The sequence below is a fragment of the Centropristis striata genome, chromosome 24, assembly GCF_030273125.1.
Source record: "Centropristis striata isolate RG_2023a ecotype Rhode Island chromosome 24, C.striata_1.0, whole genome shotgun sequence".
NCBI classification, from domain to species: Eukaryota; Metazoa; Chordata; class Actinopteri; order Perciformes; family Serranidae; genus Centropristis; species Centropristis striata.
The window spans coordinates 5,716,509-5,733,188 of record NC_081540.1 but is presented as its reverse complement, the minus strand read 5'-3'; the positions used below and the strand labels follow the sequence as shown (position 1 = coordinate 5,733,188).

The 16,680-nt window shown below is 40.3% G+C and overlaps 1 protein-coding gene across 2 annotated transcripts in view; it reads left to right on the top strand.

Moving 5' to 3' along the window:
• Nucleotides 1–16,680, top strand: part of mgat5 (alpha-1,6-mannosylglycoprotein 6-beta-N-acetylglucosaminyltransferase) — a 137,070-nt gene that overhangs the window by 62,104 nt on the left and 58,286 nt on the right. For both annotated transcript variants that reach the window (XM_059328196.1, XM_059328195.1), the window contains exons 6-9: nucleotides 5,692–5,763; nucleotides 10,403–10,564; nucleotides 14,016–14,185; nucleotides 15,279–15,413. In XM_059328196.1, coding sequence (XP_059184179.1) covers nucleotides 5,692–5,763; nucleotides 10,403–10,564; nucleotides 14,016–14,185; nucleotides 15,279–15,413 — 539 coding nt within the window. The remainder of the gene's footprint in view (nucleotides 1–5,691; nucleotides 5,764–10,402; nucleotides 10,565–14,015; nucleotides 14,186–15,278; nucleotides 15,414–16,680) is intronic.

Genomic DNA, 16,680 nt, shown 5'->3' with positions numbered 1-16,680 from the left:
TATTCAACTGTAATGCAAAATTTCACTGAAAATATATAAAATCTGCCAAAAAATTTGAAAGAAATTCTAATGTCTTTAACACACTCATGCAAAACACATTAAATCGTATGAAAACGATCTTCCAAACCTCGAAGACGAGGCTGCAATATTCTATATTTTTGAGAGAATAAAAATATAAATAGACCTTCAGCTGTTTACTATAATGTGACACATTGAATTTAAGTGCAAATGTTTTTTTATGGGTTAATTTAAAGAGCCTGTGATCATCTTTCAGTTATGAACATTTCTAAGATCGGTTCTCTCTGTGAGCTCAGTTTCCAGGGAGGAAACAGGGAGATTGTCAAAATAAAAGTGTGTTAAAGGCGTCAATATGCATCGTTATGTGCATAGTTTAATTTTGAAACAAAAGCATTTAATATAACATAATTTCCTTTATGAGCTCCAACAGGAGGTACTGGTGCATTTATTGTGGAATATTTTCAGCTGCATATTAATCCACATTTGGTGCAACAGTGTGACTTGTAAGTTGATACATTTGTTGTTGGTTTTGGCGTCTCCACAGCAGCCCACATGAATACGATATCGGTGAGCTTGCATTGGGAACATTTGCATTTAGCGTATTAATAATGCAGCTGCTGCTGCTGTTAGTCTGAGTCACTCAGAGTGAGAACAAGAGGAGTGTAAGCTGGGACACAGACAGCCCAGAATAATGGAAGGTTCAGAGCCCCGACAACACTCCCGTCACCTGAGGACGATCAGAAGAATGAAGCGCTAAAAATAGGAGCAAAGGAGAGAGGTAGAGGGGATTTCATTTTTAATGAGAGCAAATTAGAGTGCGTTGAAGAGGACAGTGTGGGAGAAAGGGATGATTCAGTGGGCGGGGAGAGATTCTCAGCAGAGATGAGTTCCCAGCCTCGGAGGGGAGACGTGCAGTGACTTTGCTTCCCATTCTCTCTCTCTCTCCACGTCCTTAGCAACAGGGAGGAGCAGCCTGGGCCGCCATGCATGAGTCCTACATTATTGAGCAGCACTAACATATAGAAGCTTGTGTTCCTTCAAGGGACACTTTGAGACTTTGAATTTTGCATGATTCGTCTTTGCCAGAGCGGTCAGCGCGGCCAGAATTCAATTCTGGCAATTAATTGTACTTAACCCTCTATGGAACGGTGCTGCCCTCAGGCAACATATCCATTTTTGGCCTGTCAAATTTCTACAATGCATGTTTTTGAGTGATGCAATACACAATAGCAATGCTTTAATTTGTCACATGGCCTCCAGGAGGCCATATTGAAACCCTATTTTGCACACTTTTGCAAAGTAAACAGTTTTGCCATTTTGCACCACATAAAATCACTCAAAATGTCATCTTGTGGCCCTTTTCCATCTGGAAAAAAATATATTCCTACGGGTAGGTGAGTAAACCTTCATTTTTGATAGTTTCATACACTTAGACTGTTCAAGACATTTATTCATTCAAAAAAAAAGACACAAATTGACCAAAAAAGACACAAGTTAAACAAAAAAGACATTAGATGACCAAAAAAAGACACAAATTGACCAAAAAAGACACAAATGACCAAAATAAGATGTATAATGGCCAATAAAAAGACACAAAATTAACAAAAAGACGTAAAATAACAAAAAAGAAGACACAAATTGACCAAGAATAGACACAAATGACCAAAAAAATACACATAATGACAATAAAAAGACAAAAAAGACTTAAAATAACCCCCAAAATGACCAAAAAATATGTAAAATGACCAAAAAAAGACAACTTGGCCACAAAAAGACACAAATTGACCATAAAAAGACACAAATTCACAAAAAAAGACACAAAATTACCAAAAAAAAGACGTAAAATGACCAAAAAAAGACACAACTTGGCCACAAAAACACACAAAATGAACAAAAAAGACATTTCATACACTTTACACATGTTTATTAAATAATTGATGTCAAAATTAATTTTAAAAACTTTCTTTTTCACTTGTGCACTGTCATGGTACAAATAAAATTTCTTCAGATGATGTTTATTTAGTCTGTTTTAAGAGAAAAAAACACATTTTTTTCCTAACTGGCATCATAATGCATAACATAGAGGGATAAAAGTCCCTGAAACTGAAATCCAACCCCATGATGATTCTCCCATCACTATCTTAACACAGAACATGTGAGCTGCTGCTTCTATCTGTTCGACACTCATTACACAGAGATATTCTCAGATCCAGAGAGCGTCCCATCAGACTCCACTGTGATTTATCTGTTCAAAGATCCTCCATAGATCACAGCTGTGATTACCATTCTGTTTGATTTCCATTCTGCAGCGTGTCTCCACTGCAAAATCATCTTAATAAGACGTTTCATCAAGTGCCCATTCAAGTGAGGATGGAGTTTTTCCTTGTCTGATGGCATTTTTATTCTCAGAAACAGTGAGATCTCTGCTCGGGAAAGGTCACTCGCCTGCTATGAATATTGTATACGAGCTGAAAGCTTTGCAGCCAAGTGGCACACACACACACACACAGCTCCGCCTGCTCTGTATGGAAATAGAAGTTAGATGGACAACAGCAAAACCCATTAGGATGAGAGAGAAACCTTTTCTTTCAGGCTCTCTGTTTGTGTCCATTCGGTGTTTACGAATCTGCTTTTAAAGACCCAAACAGAGCAACGTGTCTGTGTCTCGTCCTGATAATCTCACAGCCCTCAGCCTCCACTCTCTCCGGCTCACGTGATCTCACAGTTGCCATGACAATTTGCATGTATTTCCATTTGGAATCTGCTGCTCTCTGTCCGTTGTGACACACACACACACACATACATAAACACAGACTGGAACACACAGCCTCTGCCATGTTTAATTCATACTTGTCGACCACCACATTAACCTTGCGGAGAAGCGAATCAGAGAGGGCAACGTGTCCTGATGGATGTCAGCAGCAGGAGGTCAGGGCCCAGAGAGCCTGCTGTGAGTGTGTGTGTGTGTGTGTGTGTGTTTGCTTGTGTGTGTGTTGTGGTTTGAGACGGAGAATAAACACACCTCGCTTGCCTCAAAAGAAGAAAATGCAGGCACTCTGGTGGATTGACAAAAGTTAAAAACCTTTTATTTTACATGGGTTACATGTAACAGAAGCACCAATATTTTCTGCTTCCTGAACAATCAAACAAAACCACTTGACTATTATTAAGATAAAAAGTGTAGCAGTATAACATAAGTCATGGGTGACAAAATGGAAACCCTTCAAAGAATAATCCAACTCAATATATGGAGAAAATCTCCCCTCCCCAAAACAAAACATAACAATAAACCAAAAACTGGCCTAAAAAGTAATGACACAGAACAGAAGAGCAATATCAATATAAATGCAAATATAGCAAAGCAAATATAGAAACCCAAAGGAAGAAGTCCAATCATTATACAACAAAAATGTCTTTATCACAGAAAGGATGAAAGGACACCTCGCTTGCCTTTTGTTGCTGAGATCGGCAAAAAATACACACACACCACCTCTGTGTTTCCCCGTCTGTGGTCAAACACCAACCATGGTGAGAGGACAAGCATATGTTGTATAGTATAGTGTAGGATTCAAGGATTCAAGGATTCAAGGAATCAAGGATTCAAGGAGTCTTTATTGTCATTACCATCACATGTTACATGAGGTGAAATTCTTACTCAGGTCCCAGCGGAGCCCAAATATAAAGTAGAATAAAGCTAAAAGCAATAAAATCGAGATAAAATAAAAATAAAATACCATAAATAGACGTCTCCATATCTGCTGTATGCAGAGAATTGTAGAATACTAATTATTACTATTTCAGCACAGTGGACAGTGCCATGGATTCACCATTAAACATTATATCTGCTGATACAGTCATGGGAAAAATTATTAAACCCTTGTTTTCTTCAGTTTCTTGTTTATTTTAATGCCTGGTACAACTAAAGGTACATTTGTTTGGACAAATATAATGATTACAACAAAAACAGCTGATAAGAGTTTCATTTTAGAGCTGATATCTAGACATTTAACATGGTTTTCTTGATCATGATTTTGGTTATTATGAATAAAACCTGTCTAGATTCTAAAAAATGTCTAGATATCAGCTCTTAAATTAAACTCTTATCAGCTATTTTTGTTGTTATCATTATATTTGTCCAAACAAATGTACCTTTAGTTGTACCAGGCATTAAATGAACAAGAAAGTGAAGAAAACAAGGGTCTAATAATTTTTCCCATGACTGTATGTGCCACCTTTTGTTTCGTGCGGGGAATATTTACAGAGGATTTATCAATCAATTAATCAAACTTTATTTGTATAGCACTTTTCATACAAAAGAAATGTAACACAAAGTGATTCACATAAAAGAAGGAAATGATAATAATAAAACATAAAAACAAGCAAACACTTTAGTGCCTCTTTTTGTTCCAAAACAAAGCGGTCAAAAGAAATCGTATCTGGAAAAAGCAGGTTTTATCACACACACACACACACACACACACACACACGGCAAGTGAGGCTGCAGCCAAGTCAACAGATGGTGAGAGACGACATCACACAAAGAAAACGCTTTATTCACACATACAGAATGTCTGTTTCTACATTTGATTTCCATTAAATATCTGTTGTCACATTTAATAACATCAACCATTTGAATTAGGTGATTTATATTCATTTAGTCTTTTTCCTTTTTATTAAATCAACTTTCTGTGATTAATCAAACTCGTCAGAATCTAATTTCTTGGTGGAAAGTGTGAGAGCAAACAGTTTTTAACCGCAGTGAAAACGTTGTTTTTTTCAAAGACAAATATGGATTGAGGCAGAATATTTAGTTTGATAAAATCTCAAATAAAAAATCAGTCCTCCCATGTAGATAATAACACTATTAAAATATCCCTTTAAGGCACATCTGATCAGATAAGAAATGTGATTAATTTGCGATTAGCAGCAGATAATCAGGCTTTTTACTGCAATTCTTTACTTTAATTGCTTGACAGATTGTGAGTTTTGGCAATGATTACATCTTTTTTTAACGTATTTTTTCAACAATTTTTAACTTTTGCACTGAAGTTTTTAGACATGTTTAAATTAGATCATCTGCAACCACCACTGGAATCTAATTTTCTACCTAATTTTGCAGAAAAACCAACATTAAACAACAAACAAACAATGAATACACATGCAAAAAAGAGGAAAAGTTGTGCAGCATATGAATGTTAATGTTATGATGAATTTTATGATAAAAGATGAATTTTAAGTCACTCTATAACTTTTTGTTCTGCACAACAGCAGGAACAAAACATTGAACATTTATACACAATACTTAAAGTTTCCAGTACAGATATTTGTCTCTCATTTAACCAGTAAACCGCTGATTTGCAGGATGAATAAAGTCTTGTTGTTCTCTTTAAGTTCAGCAGCAGGAAACAGTTTATTTTTCACTCCACCGCTCTGCATACATGCGTCAAAACAGCCTGAAATCAGATCTAATTTAGCTTCCCCCTTATGCGAATCAGATGAAGTGCCGCTCAATTACATGTGTAGTCTTAGGAAATACCTTGGCTAAATTGAAAAACTTCATTAACACAAATATTTGTGGCCCTGGCAGCAATCTGCAGCAGTAAACGCCTCGCTAGGCTTCGCTTTGTACAGTAGCTGATTTTTGATTGTTTGTGTTTTGTTTTTACCCGACAGGTGGAGAACTGGTGTCCTCGTCTTCCCTGGAGGACAAAGATCCTGAACGAAGAAATAGACAGGAGGGGACAGGTGAGCAACACAGAGGACTCTTAGTGTTTGTCCAACTTTTATTGAAGGTTGGGGTTGTGGGCAGCAGGCTTTAAGGGGGGACAGCAGGTCAACAATTAATGCTTCATAGGAGAGGTGGACATTTTCTGAAAGCTGGATACTGAAGATTAATCTGAGATGTAGCTCAGCAAAAACAAGGAGGCGGAGGAAACACAGAAACCAGAGGAGAGGAAACAAGGAGAAAAGATGAGAAGAGGAAGGGAAACGAGATGAAGAAACAAAGAGAAAAGATGAGAAGAGGAGAGAGGAGAGGAAACGAGGTGAAGAAACAAAGAGAAAAGATGAGAAGAGGAGAGAGGAGAGGAAACGAGGTGAAGAAACAAAGAGAAAAGATGAGAAGAGGAGAGGAAACGAGATGAAGAAACAAAGAAAAGATGAGAAGAGGAGAGAGGAGAGGAAACGAGGTGAAGAAACAAAGAGAAAAGATGAGAAGAGGAGAGAGGAGAGGAAACGAGGTGAAGAGAGGAGAGGAAACAAGGAAAGGAAATGAGGAGGAGGGAGGAGAGGACAAAAGGAGAAGAGAGGGAAGGAAACAAGGAGAGGAGAGGAAACGAGGTGAAGAGAGGAGAGGAAACAAGGAAAGGAAACGAGGAGGAGGGAGGAGAGGACAAAAGGAGAAGAGAGGGAAGGAAACAAGGAGAGGAGAGGAAACAAGGTGAAAAGAGGAGAGGAAACAAGGAAAGGAAACGAGGAGGAGGGAGGAGAGGAAACAAGGTGAAGTAAGGAGAGGAAACAAGGGGAAGAGAAGAGAAGAAACAAGGAGGGAAATACAGAAACTGCAGGAGAGGAAATAAGTAGAGGACCCAAGATGAGGAGAGGTAACAAGGAAAGGAAACAAGGAACAGAGAGGTGAAGAAACAAGGAGAGAATGGATGGGGAAACACAGAAAGTAGAGGAGAGGAAACAAGGAGAAAGGAGAGGATGAATGACCCCAGTGTGCAGAAATATTCACCTACAGTAGGTGGAAAAATAATAATACATACCTGAGCTGCTCTTCAAGAAAGTCCTAACAGGTTAAAGTAGCTGAGCTGCTCTTCAAGAAAGTCCTAACAGGTTAAAGTAGCTGAGCTGCTCTTCGGAGCCTTTCGAGGACTCAGACATCTCACGTAGCGAGACTCTCAGCTCCAGAAACATCTCACACCATTTCTAGAAAAAAAGGTTTTCTGGTTGTATCGAGGTGTCAGATTATATTTCAGCTGTAACGGTTGTGGTCCAAGTGGCTTGAATACATAAATTTTAAAGAGGTCTGTGTGTGTGTGTGTCTGTGTGTGTGTGTGTGTGTGTGTGTGTGTGTGTGTGTGTGTGAGACAGCTCCAGACTTTGTCACGGCAAGTTTTTTTCCATTAGCATAAATGTTTTAAGCCCCTCTCGACGTTAAGTCCCACTCCATCATCCCGACACCATAGAAGAAAATGACACTCAACGCCGTTTAATGGGATCTTTAATTCTTAGAACACTCGCAGTTATGTGAATGTGTAATTGTTTAAAAATGGCAGAGCAGAGAGAGGTGCAGCTCCTCCTGCGCTGGCTGACATTTTATTCTGAAACAAGAAGAAAATGAACAGACAGGCTGAGGATGATCACCGTGGGCAACGATAACATCAAAGAGTGGAGAACGTTTCCTCTCCTCTCCTCTCCTCTTGTCTCCTTGATTCCTCTCCTTCTTGCTTCTCCTTGTTTCCTCTCCTCTCTTCTCCTTGTTTCCTTCTTCTCTTCTCCTTGTTTCCTCTCCTCACCTCATCTCATGTCCTCTCTTTGTTTCCTCCCTATCTTCTCCTTGTTTCCCTTCCTTTCCTTGTTTCCTCTCCTCTCCTCGTCTTGTCTCTTCTCCTCTCCTCCTCTCCTCCCCTCTCTCTGTTTCCTCTCATCTCCTCTCTGTTTCCTCTCCTCTAGTTTAAGTGTTTCCTCTCCTCTCCTTGTCTCCTCTCTTTGTTTCTTTCCTTATTCCCTATACTCTAGTTTCAGCGTTTCCTCTCTTGTCCCTACTTTATTTCCTCTCCTCTCCTCTCCTCTCTTTTCTTTGTTTCCTTTCCTTGTTTCCTCTCATCTCCTCATCTCATCTCCTCTCTCTGTTTCCTACCTCTCTTCTCCTTGTTTCCACTCTTTTCCTTGTTTCCTCTCCTTGTCTCATCTCGTCTCATCTCGTCTCTTTGTTTCTTTCCCTTTTTTCCTATCCTTTAGTTTCTGGGTTTCCTCCCTCTCCTCTCCTCGTCTCCTCTCTTTGTCTCTTCTCCTATCTTGACCTTGTTTCCTCTCCTCTCTCCTCCTTGTTTCATCTCCTCTCCTTGTCTTATCTCCTCTCTCTGTTCCCTCTCCTCTCTCCTCCTCGTTTCCTCTCATCTCCAGTCTCATCTCCTCTCTCTGTTTCCTCCCTCTCTTCTCCTTGTTTCCTCTCCTCTCTTTCCATTGTTTCCTCTCCTTGTCTCGTCTCTTTGTTTCTTTCCTTCTTTCCTATCCTTTAATTTCTGTTTCCTCTCCCCTCCTTTCCTTGTTCCCTCTCCTCGTTTCTTCTCCTCTTTTGACCTTGTTTCATCTCCTCTCCTCGTCTCATCTCCTCTCTCTGTTTCCTCCCTCTCTTCTCCTTGTTTCCTCTCCTTTCCTTATTTCCTCTCTTAGCCTTGTTTCCTCTCCTCTCTTCACCTCGTCTCCTTGTTTCTTTCCTTCTTTCCTATCCTTTAGATTCTGTTTTTCCTCGCCTCTCCTTTCCTTGTTCACTCCGCTCATCTCATCTCCTCTCTTGACCTCGTTTCATCTCCTCTCCTCGTCTCATCTCCTCTCCTATCTCCTCCTTGTTTCCTCTCCTCCCGTGGAGAGCGGTTTCCCTGCCCAGTGTGTGATTTGACTGAATCCGGCAGTGAGTGAGCAGGCAGGCTGAGTCTGATCCACCGCGTGCCTCGATAGCATAAAAGAGTGCAGCAGCTTCTCGCAGACCAAAGCCGGAGTGACGGGACCTTGGGACAAATCTGGAATAATGATCTTCTATCCCTGCCAATGCAGCAGCTCACTCAAATCCTACTTAGAGCGCCTCTCCGGGCCGCCGGGCCTGTGCACAGCCCACAGCATCCTCCTCCTCCTCCTCCTCCTCCTCCTCCTCCCCTCTGCTGCGGGTGAATCAATATTAAGCACTCTTCATCCCCTCTCTGGATGCATCAACAGCACTGAGCCCTCTGTGGTGGGGAGATGCCATTTGACAGGCTTTGGAGATTTTAATTCAGGCCCAGATTTTAATAGGTTCAGTCTGCAGAAGTGATTTCCTGTCGTGATGAGGGATGCTAATGCCCTGCAACAGCCTTGTTTCAGCCACCTTAGCGGCTGGTAATGGCGCTGTGGTTTCACTCCGTCTTCCTCTCAGCGGCTCCGTCTCATTCGCTGCCTCTCCTCTCCGGTTTTTTCTCTGTGTGGTCTTCAGACGTTACCGTGAAGTGTGATTCAACAAATTCTGCTCAAGTGGCCGACTAGAGTAGCCTCGGTTTCATTTACACACTTTGTATTACATCACTGCTACTTCCAGTCACTCACCACTCTGAGAACACAGGAAGGGCTGGTGCAACACATGCCTCTCCTCTCTTCATTTCCTTTTTTTTCCCTTCCTTTTTTCTTCTCTTCTCCTTTCCTCACCTCTCCTTGTTTTACTTTCCTTTCCCCTAATCTCCTTGTTTCCTTTCCTCTCCTCCTCTATCATTTTTTCTCTTTCTGCTCCTCGTCTCTCCTTGTTTCCTCTCCTTGTTTTGTCTCCTTAATTGATCTCCTCTTGTTTCTGCTGCCTCACCCCTTCTCTCCTTGTTCCCTCTCCTCGTCTCATCTCCTCTCTTTGTTTCCTCTACTAATTTTTCCTCTCCTGTAGTTTCTGTGTTTCCTCACCCCTTCTCTCCTTGATTCCTCCCCTATATCCCCTCTTCTGCTTGTCCCCTCCTCCTCTCTCTGTTTCCTCACCTCTCTTCTCCTCTCCTTCTCCTGTCCTCTCATGTTTCCTCTCCTTGTTTCCTCTGTTCTTGTCTCCTTGTCTCCTCCCCTCTCCTTGTCTTGTTTCCCCTCCTATCTTCTCCATGCCCCCCCCCCTCATCACCTGGTTTCCTCCCCTTTCCCCTCCTTGTTTCCTCTCCTCTTCTTGTTTCCTCTCCTGTTGTTTCCTCTCCTCTTCTTGTTTCCCCTCCTCTTCTTGTTTCCTCTCATCTTTTTGTTTCGTCTCTTCTTCTTGTTTCCTCTCCTCTCTTCACCTCTCTTCTCCTCTCCTTCTCCTGTCCTCTCATGTTTCCTCTCCTTGTTTCCTCTGCTCTTGTCTCCTTGTCTCCTCCCCTCTCCTTGTCTTGTTTACCCTCCTATCTTCTCCATGCCCCCTCCCTCTCATCACCTTGTTTCCTCCCCTTTCCCCTCCTTGTTTCCTCTCCTCTTCTTGTTTCCTCACCTCTTGTTTCCTCTCCTCTTCTTGTTTCCTCACCTCTTGTTTCCTCTCCTGTTGTTTCCTCTCCTCTTCTTGTTTCCCCTCCTCTTGTTTCCTTCCCTCTTTTTTCCTCTCCTCTTCTTGTCTCCTCTCCTCATCTCCTCTCCTCTCCTCCTCCAGAGACTGTATCAGTGTTTCATGTTGTGTCTGTGTGTGCAGGCGGAGGTGCGGACCAGTTTCGAGGAGCTTTACCGTGTGATGTCGCAGCGCGAGGAGTTCCGCTGGATGATGCTGAGGATCAAACGCATGGCCGAGCCGTGGGTCAGCGCCGTCCGCTCGCTGGCTGCCAAGCAGAACCTGGCCCGGCGCCGCAGGAAGAAGGTGGGCATGACATGATACTGGAGCAGCTCTGGAGGAATCAGTGAGAAGGATTGGCTGGACACAGAATACTGGATGAAAGGCTTTAGTGAGCTGGATATAGTGGAGGTCAGGGGTCAAACTGAGCATGAAAGAGACATGTGGCTGCAGGTTTTTGTTCTAAACAAGCAGCATCACATCTGAACAACAACTGAGTGATTGAATGAATTAAATGATTCTTGAGTTGACCAAAAACCTGCAGCCATCAGTTTGCCTCCCCTGCTGCAGGTGCATTTAATAAAATGACATAAAATGAATAGATAGATAATAATAATAGATAATAGAAAAGACCCAAAATGAATTAAAAAAAAGACTTAAGATGAACAAAAAAAAGACTTCAAATAAACAAAAAAAGACTTAAAATGACCAAAAAAGACTTAAAATGAACAAAAAAGACATAAAATTACTAAAAAAAGACGTAAAATGACCGAAAAGATGTAACATTACTAAAAAAAAAAGATGTAAAATGACCAAAAAGGACGTACAAAAGACTTAACAAACAAAAAAAGACTTAAAATAAACAAAAAAAGACTTAAAATGACCAAAAAAGACTTTAAATGTCCAAAAAAAAGATGTACAATTACTATAAAAAGACGTACACTGACCAAAAAGACAGAATATCACATAACATTGTTACGTGTTAATACTTTAACCACCGACAGAAACAGGTGCACGCTGAAATTAATGAGTGTCAGTTTAAAATGCATATTTTGGGAACTCCCAAAAAACATCATTACTGACTGAACGCTGAATATTGATAAAGGTCAGATTTTAATTTAACATAACCCTTTTTAAAGAACTTTCTGGGAAAAAAAACTTCCCCCGAGCTTTCAGCCTGTTGAAGTCTTACAGACACACACACACACACACACACACACACACGCACAATGACACACACATTCACACTTGTAACGCGGCCCACTCTAGCCCGGGGTAGAGATGGTGTTGGGAGCAGCCTGACATGGATCTTCCATTGTGTCCCCAGTCAGCAGCAGCTCCCAGCTCTGAATAATGTACTCCACACTTTCCTCTGGCCTCGTCAATAATTTACATGACATTCCCGTGATACCTTGGTGCTGATGCAAAGCAGCATCTCGCCCAGCAAAGAAGAGATCACACGAAACATCTTTCTATCTAGACAGTAAAATTACGGATAGACTGTCTGTCTGTCTGTCTGTCTAGGAATTTGGATGGGACTAACAGACTTTGACACAGGAGGAAAAAAAGACTTAAAATGACCATAGAAAGACGTAAAATGACCGTAAAAAGACTTAAAATGACTCAAAAAAGATGTAAAATGACTAAAAAAGACGTAAAATGATTTAAAAAAGATGTAAAATGACCAAAAAAGACGTACAATGACTTAAAGAAGTTGTTAAATGTCCAAAAAGACGTACAATGACTAAAAAAACACGTAAAAATATCAAAAAATATGTAAATTTACTAAAAAAGATGTGAAATGACCAAATAAAGATGTAAATGACCAAAAAGACGTACCAAAAAAAGACTTAAAATGAACCAAAAAAAAGTAAAATGACTGAAAAAGACATAAAACTACCAAAAAAGACATATAAGGACAAAAAAAGCCTTAAATGCCTTAAAAAAAGATGTAAAATGACCAAAATGACGTACAATGATTAAAAAAAACACGTTCAATGACTAAAAAAAGACTTAAAATGAACAAAAAAAAGACTTAAAATGACTAGAAGAAGATGTAAAATTACGACTGTCCACTCGTCTGTCTGTCTGTCTGTCTGTCTGTCTCACTTGAATCCATTCACTCTGTAATTAAACAGAGAGTGTTTTCCTCTGCTGATACTTTCAGAGCCAGCTCTTTATTTCAGCCACTAATCTCTTTTGGATATTAATCCTCACATATTAATCCGTTAGCAGTGAGCTGTGGGACCGGGGCTGGCTGTCAACAATGAAAAATGCGTCGGTCACCTCAAACAAAGCCTGCTATTACTTCCTCCTCCTGCTGTGGTACACTGTTATCCCCATGGCAACTGAAAACCATCCTGTGTGTGTGTGTGTGGGTGAATTTCCGTGTACAGTTGCGTGTGTTTTTCCCAGCGTGTGCTCTGTGCTCCTGACAGCGTACGGGGACAAAGTGGAGCTGCTTTCACAGTCCCCCCGCTGGGATAAACATGTTTTTTACACTCAGCATTTAAATCATTTCAATATGAAACCAGCGGGGCGTCTTTGGATGATTTGTCTGCAGTTTTTCTGTAGGTATTCTTGACTAAATTCATCTGTGATGAAAGTAAAATAAAGTCTCTGCTAGCTCCCTCGCTGAAAAACTCTAAACTGTAACTGAAGCATCTGTTGCACCAGTCGGACAGCTTCTGGCTTCACCAAAACATTTCACACTGAGATTGTTAAATATGTATAAATCAATTCTACCTACACTGTTGGTGGCGATCTTCTTCTAAATGCCGGTGAAACACCGAAAAGTGCATCAATGCAGATTCGTCCAGAACAGTCTGACTGGTGAAACAGGATGTACAATGACTAAAGAAATATGTAAAATGACCACAAAGACAAAAAATTACCCCCCAAAAAGATGTAAAATGACTAGAAAGAGATGTAAAATGACTAGATAAAGACTTAAAATGAAAAAAAGATGTAAAATGACCAAAACATACTGAAAATAACCCAAAAAATACTGAAAATAACCAAAAAAAGACTTAAAATCAACTCAAAAAAATGAAAATAACCCTAAAAAAGACTTAAAATCAACATAAAAAACCTGAAAATAACCAAAAAAGATGTTAAATTACCTAAAAAAGGCGTAAAATGACTAAAAAAGATGTAAAATGAACAAAAAATACTGAAAATGACCAAAAAAAGACGTAAATGAACCAAAAAAAGGCGTAAAATGACTAAAAAAGATGTAAAATGACTGGAAAAAGACTTTAAAGGACCAAAAAAAGACATAAAATTACCAAAAAAGATGTATCTTTCAAACCATATATTGCTTTAACCGTGCATGTTAGCCTTGGGTTTAACAGAGTTGGCAAAAGGACGATAACAGCGGTGAATTAGTCTTTGTCACAAGTCAGACACTACTAATGGGAAAATATCACTGTTGTCAACTAATCGGTGAAAATACAGACTGAGAGAAGCGTTCTCACTGCTTTCTCTCATCAAAGTTACTTTCATATTGTAATTAGATATGTGCATCAGTGAATTTTCTCACATAGATTGTAAAATGTGTGTAAATCAATTTAGTGGTGGTGATCTTTTTATCAATGCACGCAAAACACCAAAAAGTGCATTATTGTGGATCTGCCGGAGGGCCAAAAGTACAAACAGAGTCCGAGCATTCTTCAAAGAAAGACCAAAAAAGAAAAATATCTATGTTTTTTAATATGCATAGCTAACAAGTTGTTCCCTCCTCTTTCCCTCCCGTCAGATCCTGGTGCACCTGGGCCTGCTGACCAAGGAGTCGGGCTTCAAAATAGCAGAGAACGCGTTCAGCGGCGGGCCCCTGGGGGAGCTGGTCCAGTGGAGTGACCTCATCACCACGCTGTATCTGCTGGGCCACGACGTCCGCATCTCCGCCTCGCTGGCTGAGCTCAAAGAGTCAGTACCAAACACACTGCACTTCTCCTGCACGTTGAGAAAATGTAGAATGTATGAAAAGTTGGACTGGGCCTGCAGGAGATAATCCAACTTTCCTCAGCCTGTCAGTGGAGCCGCCTCTCAGCCAAACAGGCTGAGTAAATGATATTAATGACTGTTGTTTTTCAAGATGTACAGCTGCACAGCAGATGCTTTGTGTCAGATATAGAAAATGTTTTAAAGGGAAGAAAACCTTCCATTCCAAGCAACAGTTTTGCATAATTTTTGCTACAGTGTTGCTGCAGAGAACAAGGCCTTTTGTTGCACATTCAGCCCGACCTCTCAGCATTTGCATGAAGTTATTTGACTGAGGGTAAACAAATGCAGCCACAGTGTTTGTCAAATATTTGGAGCTAAAATCTTTGTTTAAACTTGAACTTTAACCCACATGCATGATCCAATACAGTTTAGCAAACAAAAAAGGTCTTTTTGGGTTACTTTAAACTAGGGGTGTGCCATATCGTATCGTTCACAATAATATCGGTATATTTTTTTTATGGTTAAAAAAATGCATATCATGATATTGGCAACGTTCTTACTTCTTGATGTAGTGGTTGAAGTTGTTTTAATCACAAAAAGCTACTTACTCCCTGTAGCTAAACACATGCAGCTTTCAAAATAAGAGCACAGTGTGTTAACAGAATCCACCACAGAATTTACAAGAAGACTGTCAAAATAAGATGCCTTAAATAAAACATACAAGAACCTTTATTCTCCTTTACAAAATGTCATTAAAATATGCCCCCAAAACCCCTAAATGGTTATTTTTATTATTTGCTCATACTCAAGAGTCAAGAGTAAAAAATGTTGTGTTTGGCAACTGTTGAGATTTGCACTTCAACTACATTTTAGATTTTTAACTATTTAAACAGACTAAAAAAAAAAATCATATTTTCTATATCTTTTTAAGTATTTGGTAATATCGTCAAGAATATCGTTATCGCAAAAATAGCCTGAAATATCGTGATATTCTTTTAGGGCCATATCGCCCAGCCCTACTTTAAACCAATCGCGTCGATGAAAATTGATTTAAACTCCAAACTTTCCTCCCCAGGATCATGCGTAAGGTCATGGGGAACAAGTCCAGCTGCCCGACTCAAGGCGACAAGATCGTGGAGCTCATCTACATCGACATTGTGGGCCTCACCCAGTTTAAGAAGACACTGGGACCTTCATGGGTCCACTACCAGTAAGTACCTTTAAACTGGTCCAGCAGCGTGTCAATCTGAGTGACGGCTTCCCTCTGCAATTGTTTTGTTTTTTGTTTTTTTGGGTGAAAAACAAGATCTGACATACTTCCAAGCTCTAATTTGGATTCAGCAACATTTGAATTAGCATATGATGACAGCTGTGTGGCTGTTTGCTGAAGTTGCAATCAAATCTGATCAAAAGACACAAACTGGCGAAGTCTTGATGGAGCAAATAAGTCTCTGTTCAGACTGCAGGCTGACTGTTCCTGTAGTCAGATCTGTTAGACAGGCTGTCCACGGTGATATTTACAGTGATCAGAGCGGATCTGTGTGTCCAGACTGCTGCAGGAGCAACACAGGTGGCTGTAGCTCAGCTGGTGACGTGGCTTTCCAATGCAGAAGTGTGACTAATAGTGTTCTAACACCTTTTTTTGTGCTGCACAAAGTAGTTTGATGTTCTTCTTGAAGTCTGATTTGAGTGTCTGGACTGAGACATGCATGTAAACATTTAAAAAACCTCGAAATTCAGAGTGAATCTGATTTGCAAAATTGGATTTTCATGTGTGTTTTTGTCTGGATATAATGTAGGTTTGCCACAAAAACTTCAAATATCCAACTTGAGTCAGGAGTTTTTAATGTTGAAGATTTGCAGTGCTTTTGCAGATTAGTGGCTGCTATAATTGGATATATCTATAATTATAAACATGCATTGTCTCCTGGACTGAGACATGCATGTATACATTTAAAAAACCTCTTCATTTGGTGTGGATCTGATTTGCAAACTTTGCTTTTTAGGTGTGTTTTTTGTCTGGATATAATCTAAGTATGCCACAAAAACTCTTGAATGTTGCATATTTAGTCGGGAGTTTTTAATGTTTAATGCCAAATCAACACTTTTGCAGATTACTGGCTGCTATAATTGGATATATCTATAATTATAAGCATGCATTGTCTCCCTCCAGTCTCTCACAGTGCAAAAAAACAGTTTTCTCTCATTGCACAGCTCCGCTTCAGCTTAATTATCTCACTGTAACTGTTTATTTCTCTCCATTATCTCCAAATGGATCCACTCATTTGTCCATGCCACCAGCTCCTCTCTCATACTGTATGTAAAGGGGCATTTGGTGGAGGCTTGTGTGCCACTTGCTGGGACAATGAGTCTATTTTCTGCTCGTACATTACCGCAATTTCCCAGAAGGCCGCGTTAGCGTCTGTTTGAAGTCTATTCTCTGTCCGATTGCTCCGCTGAGGGCTGCAGACGAGGCC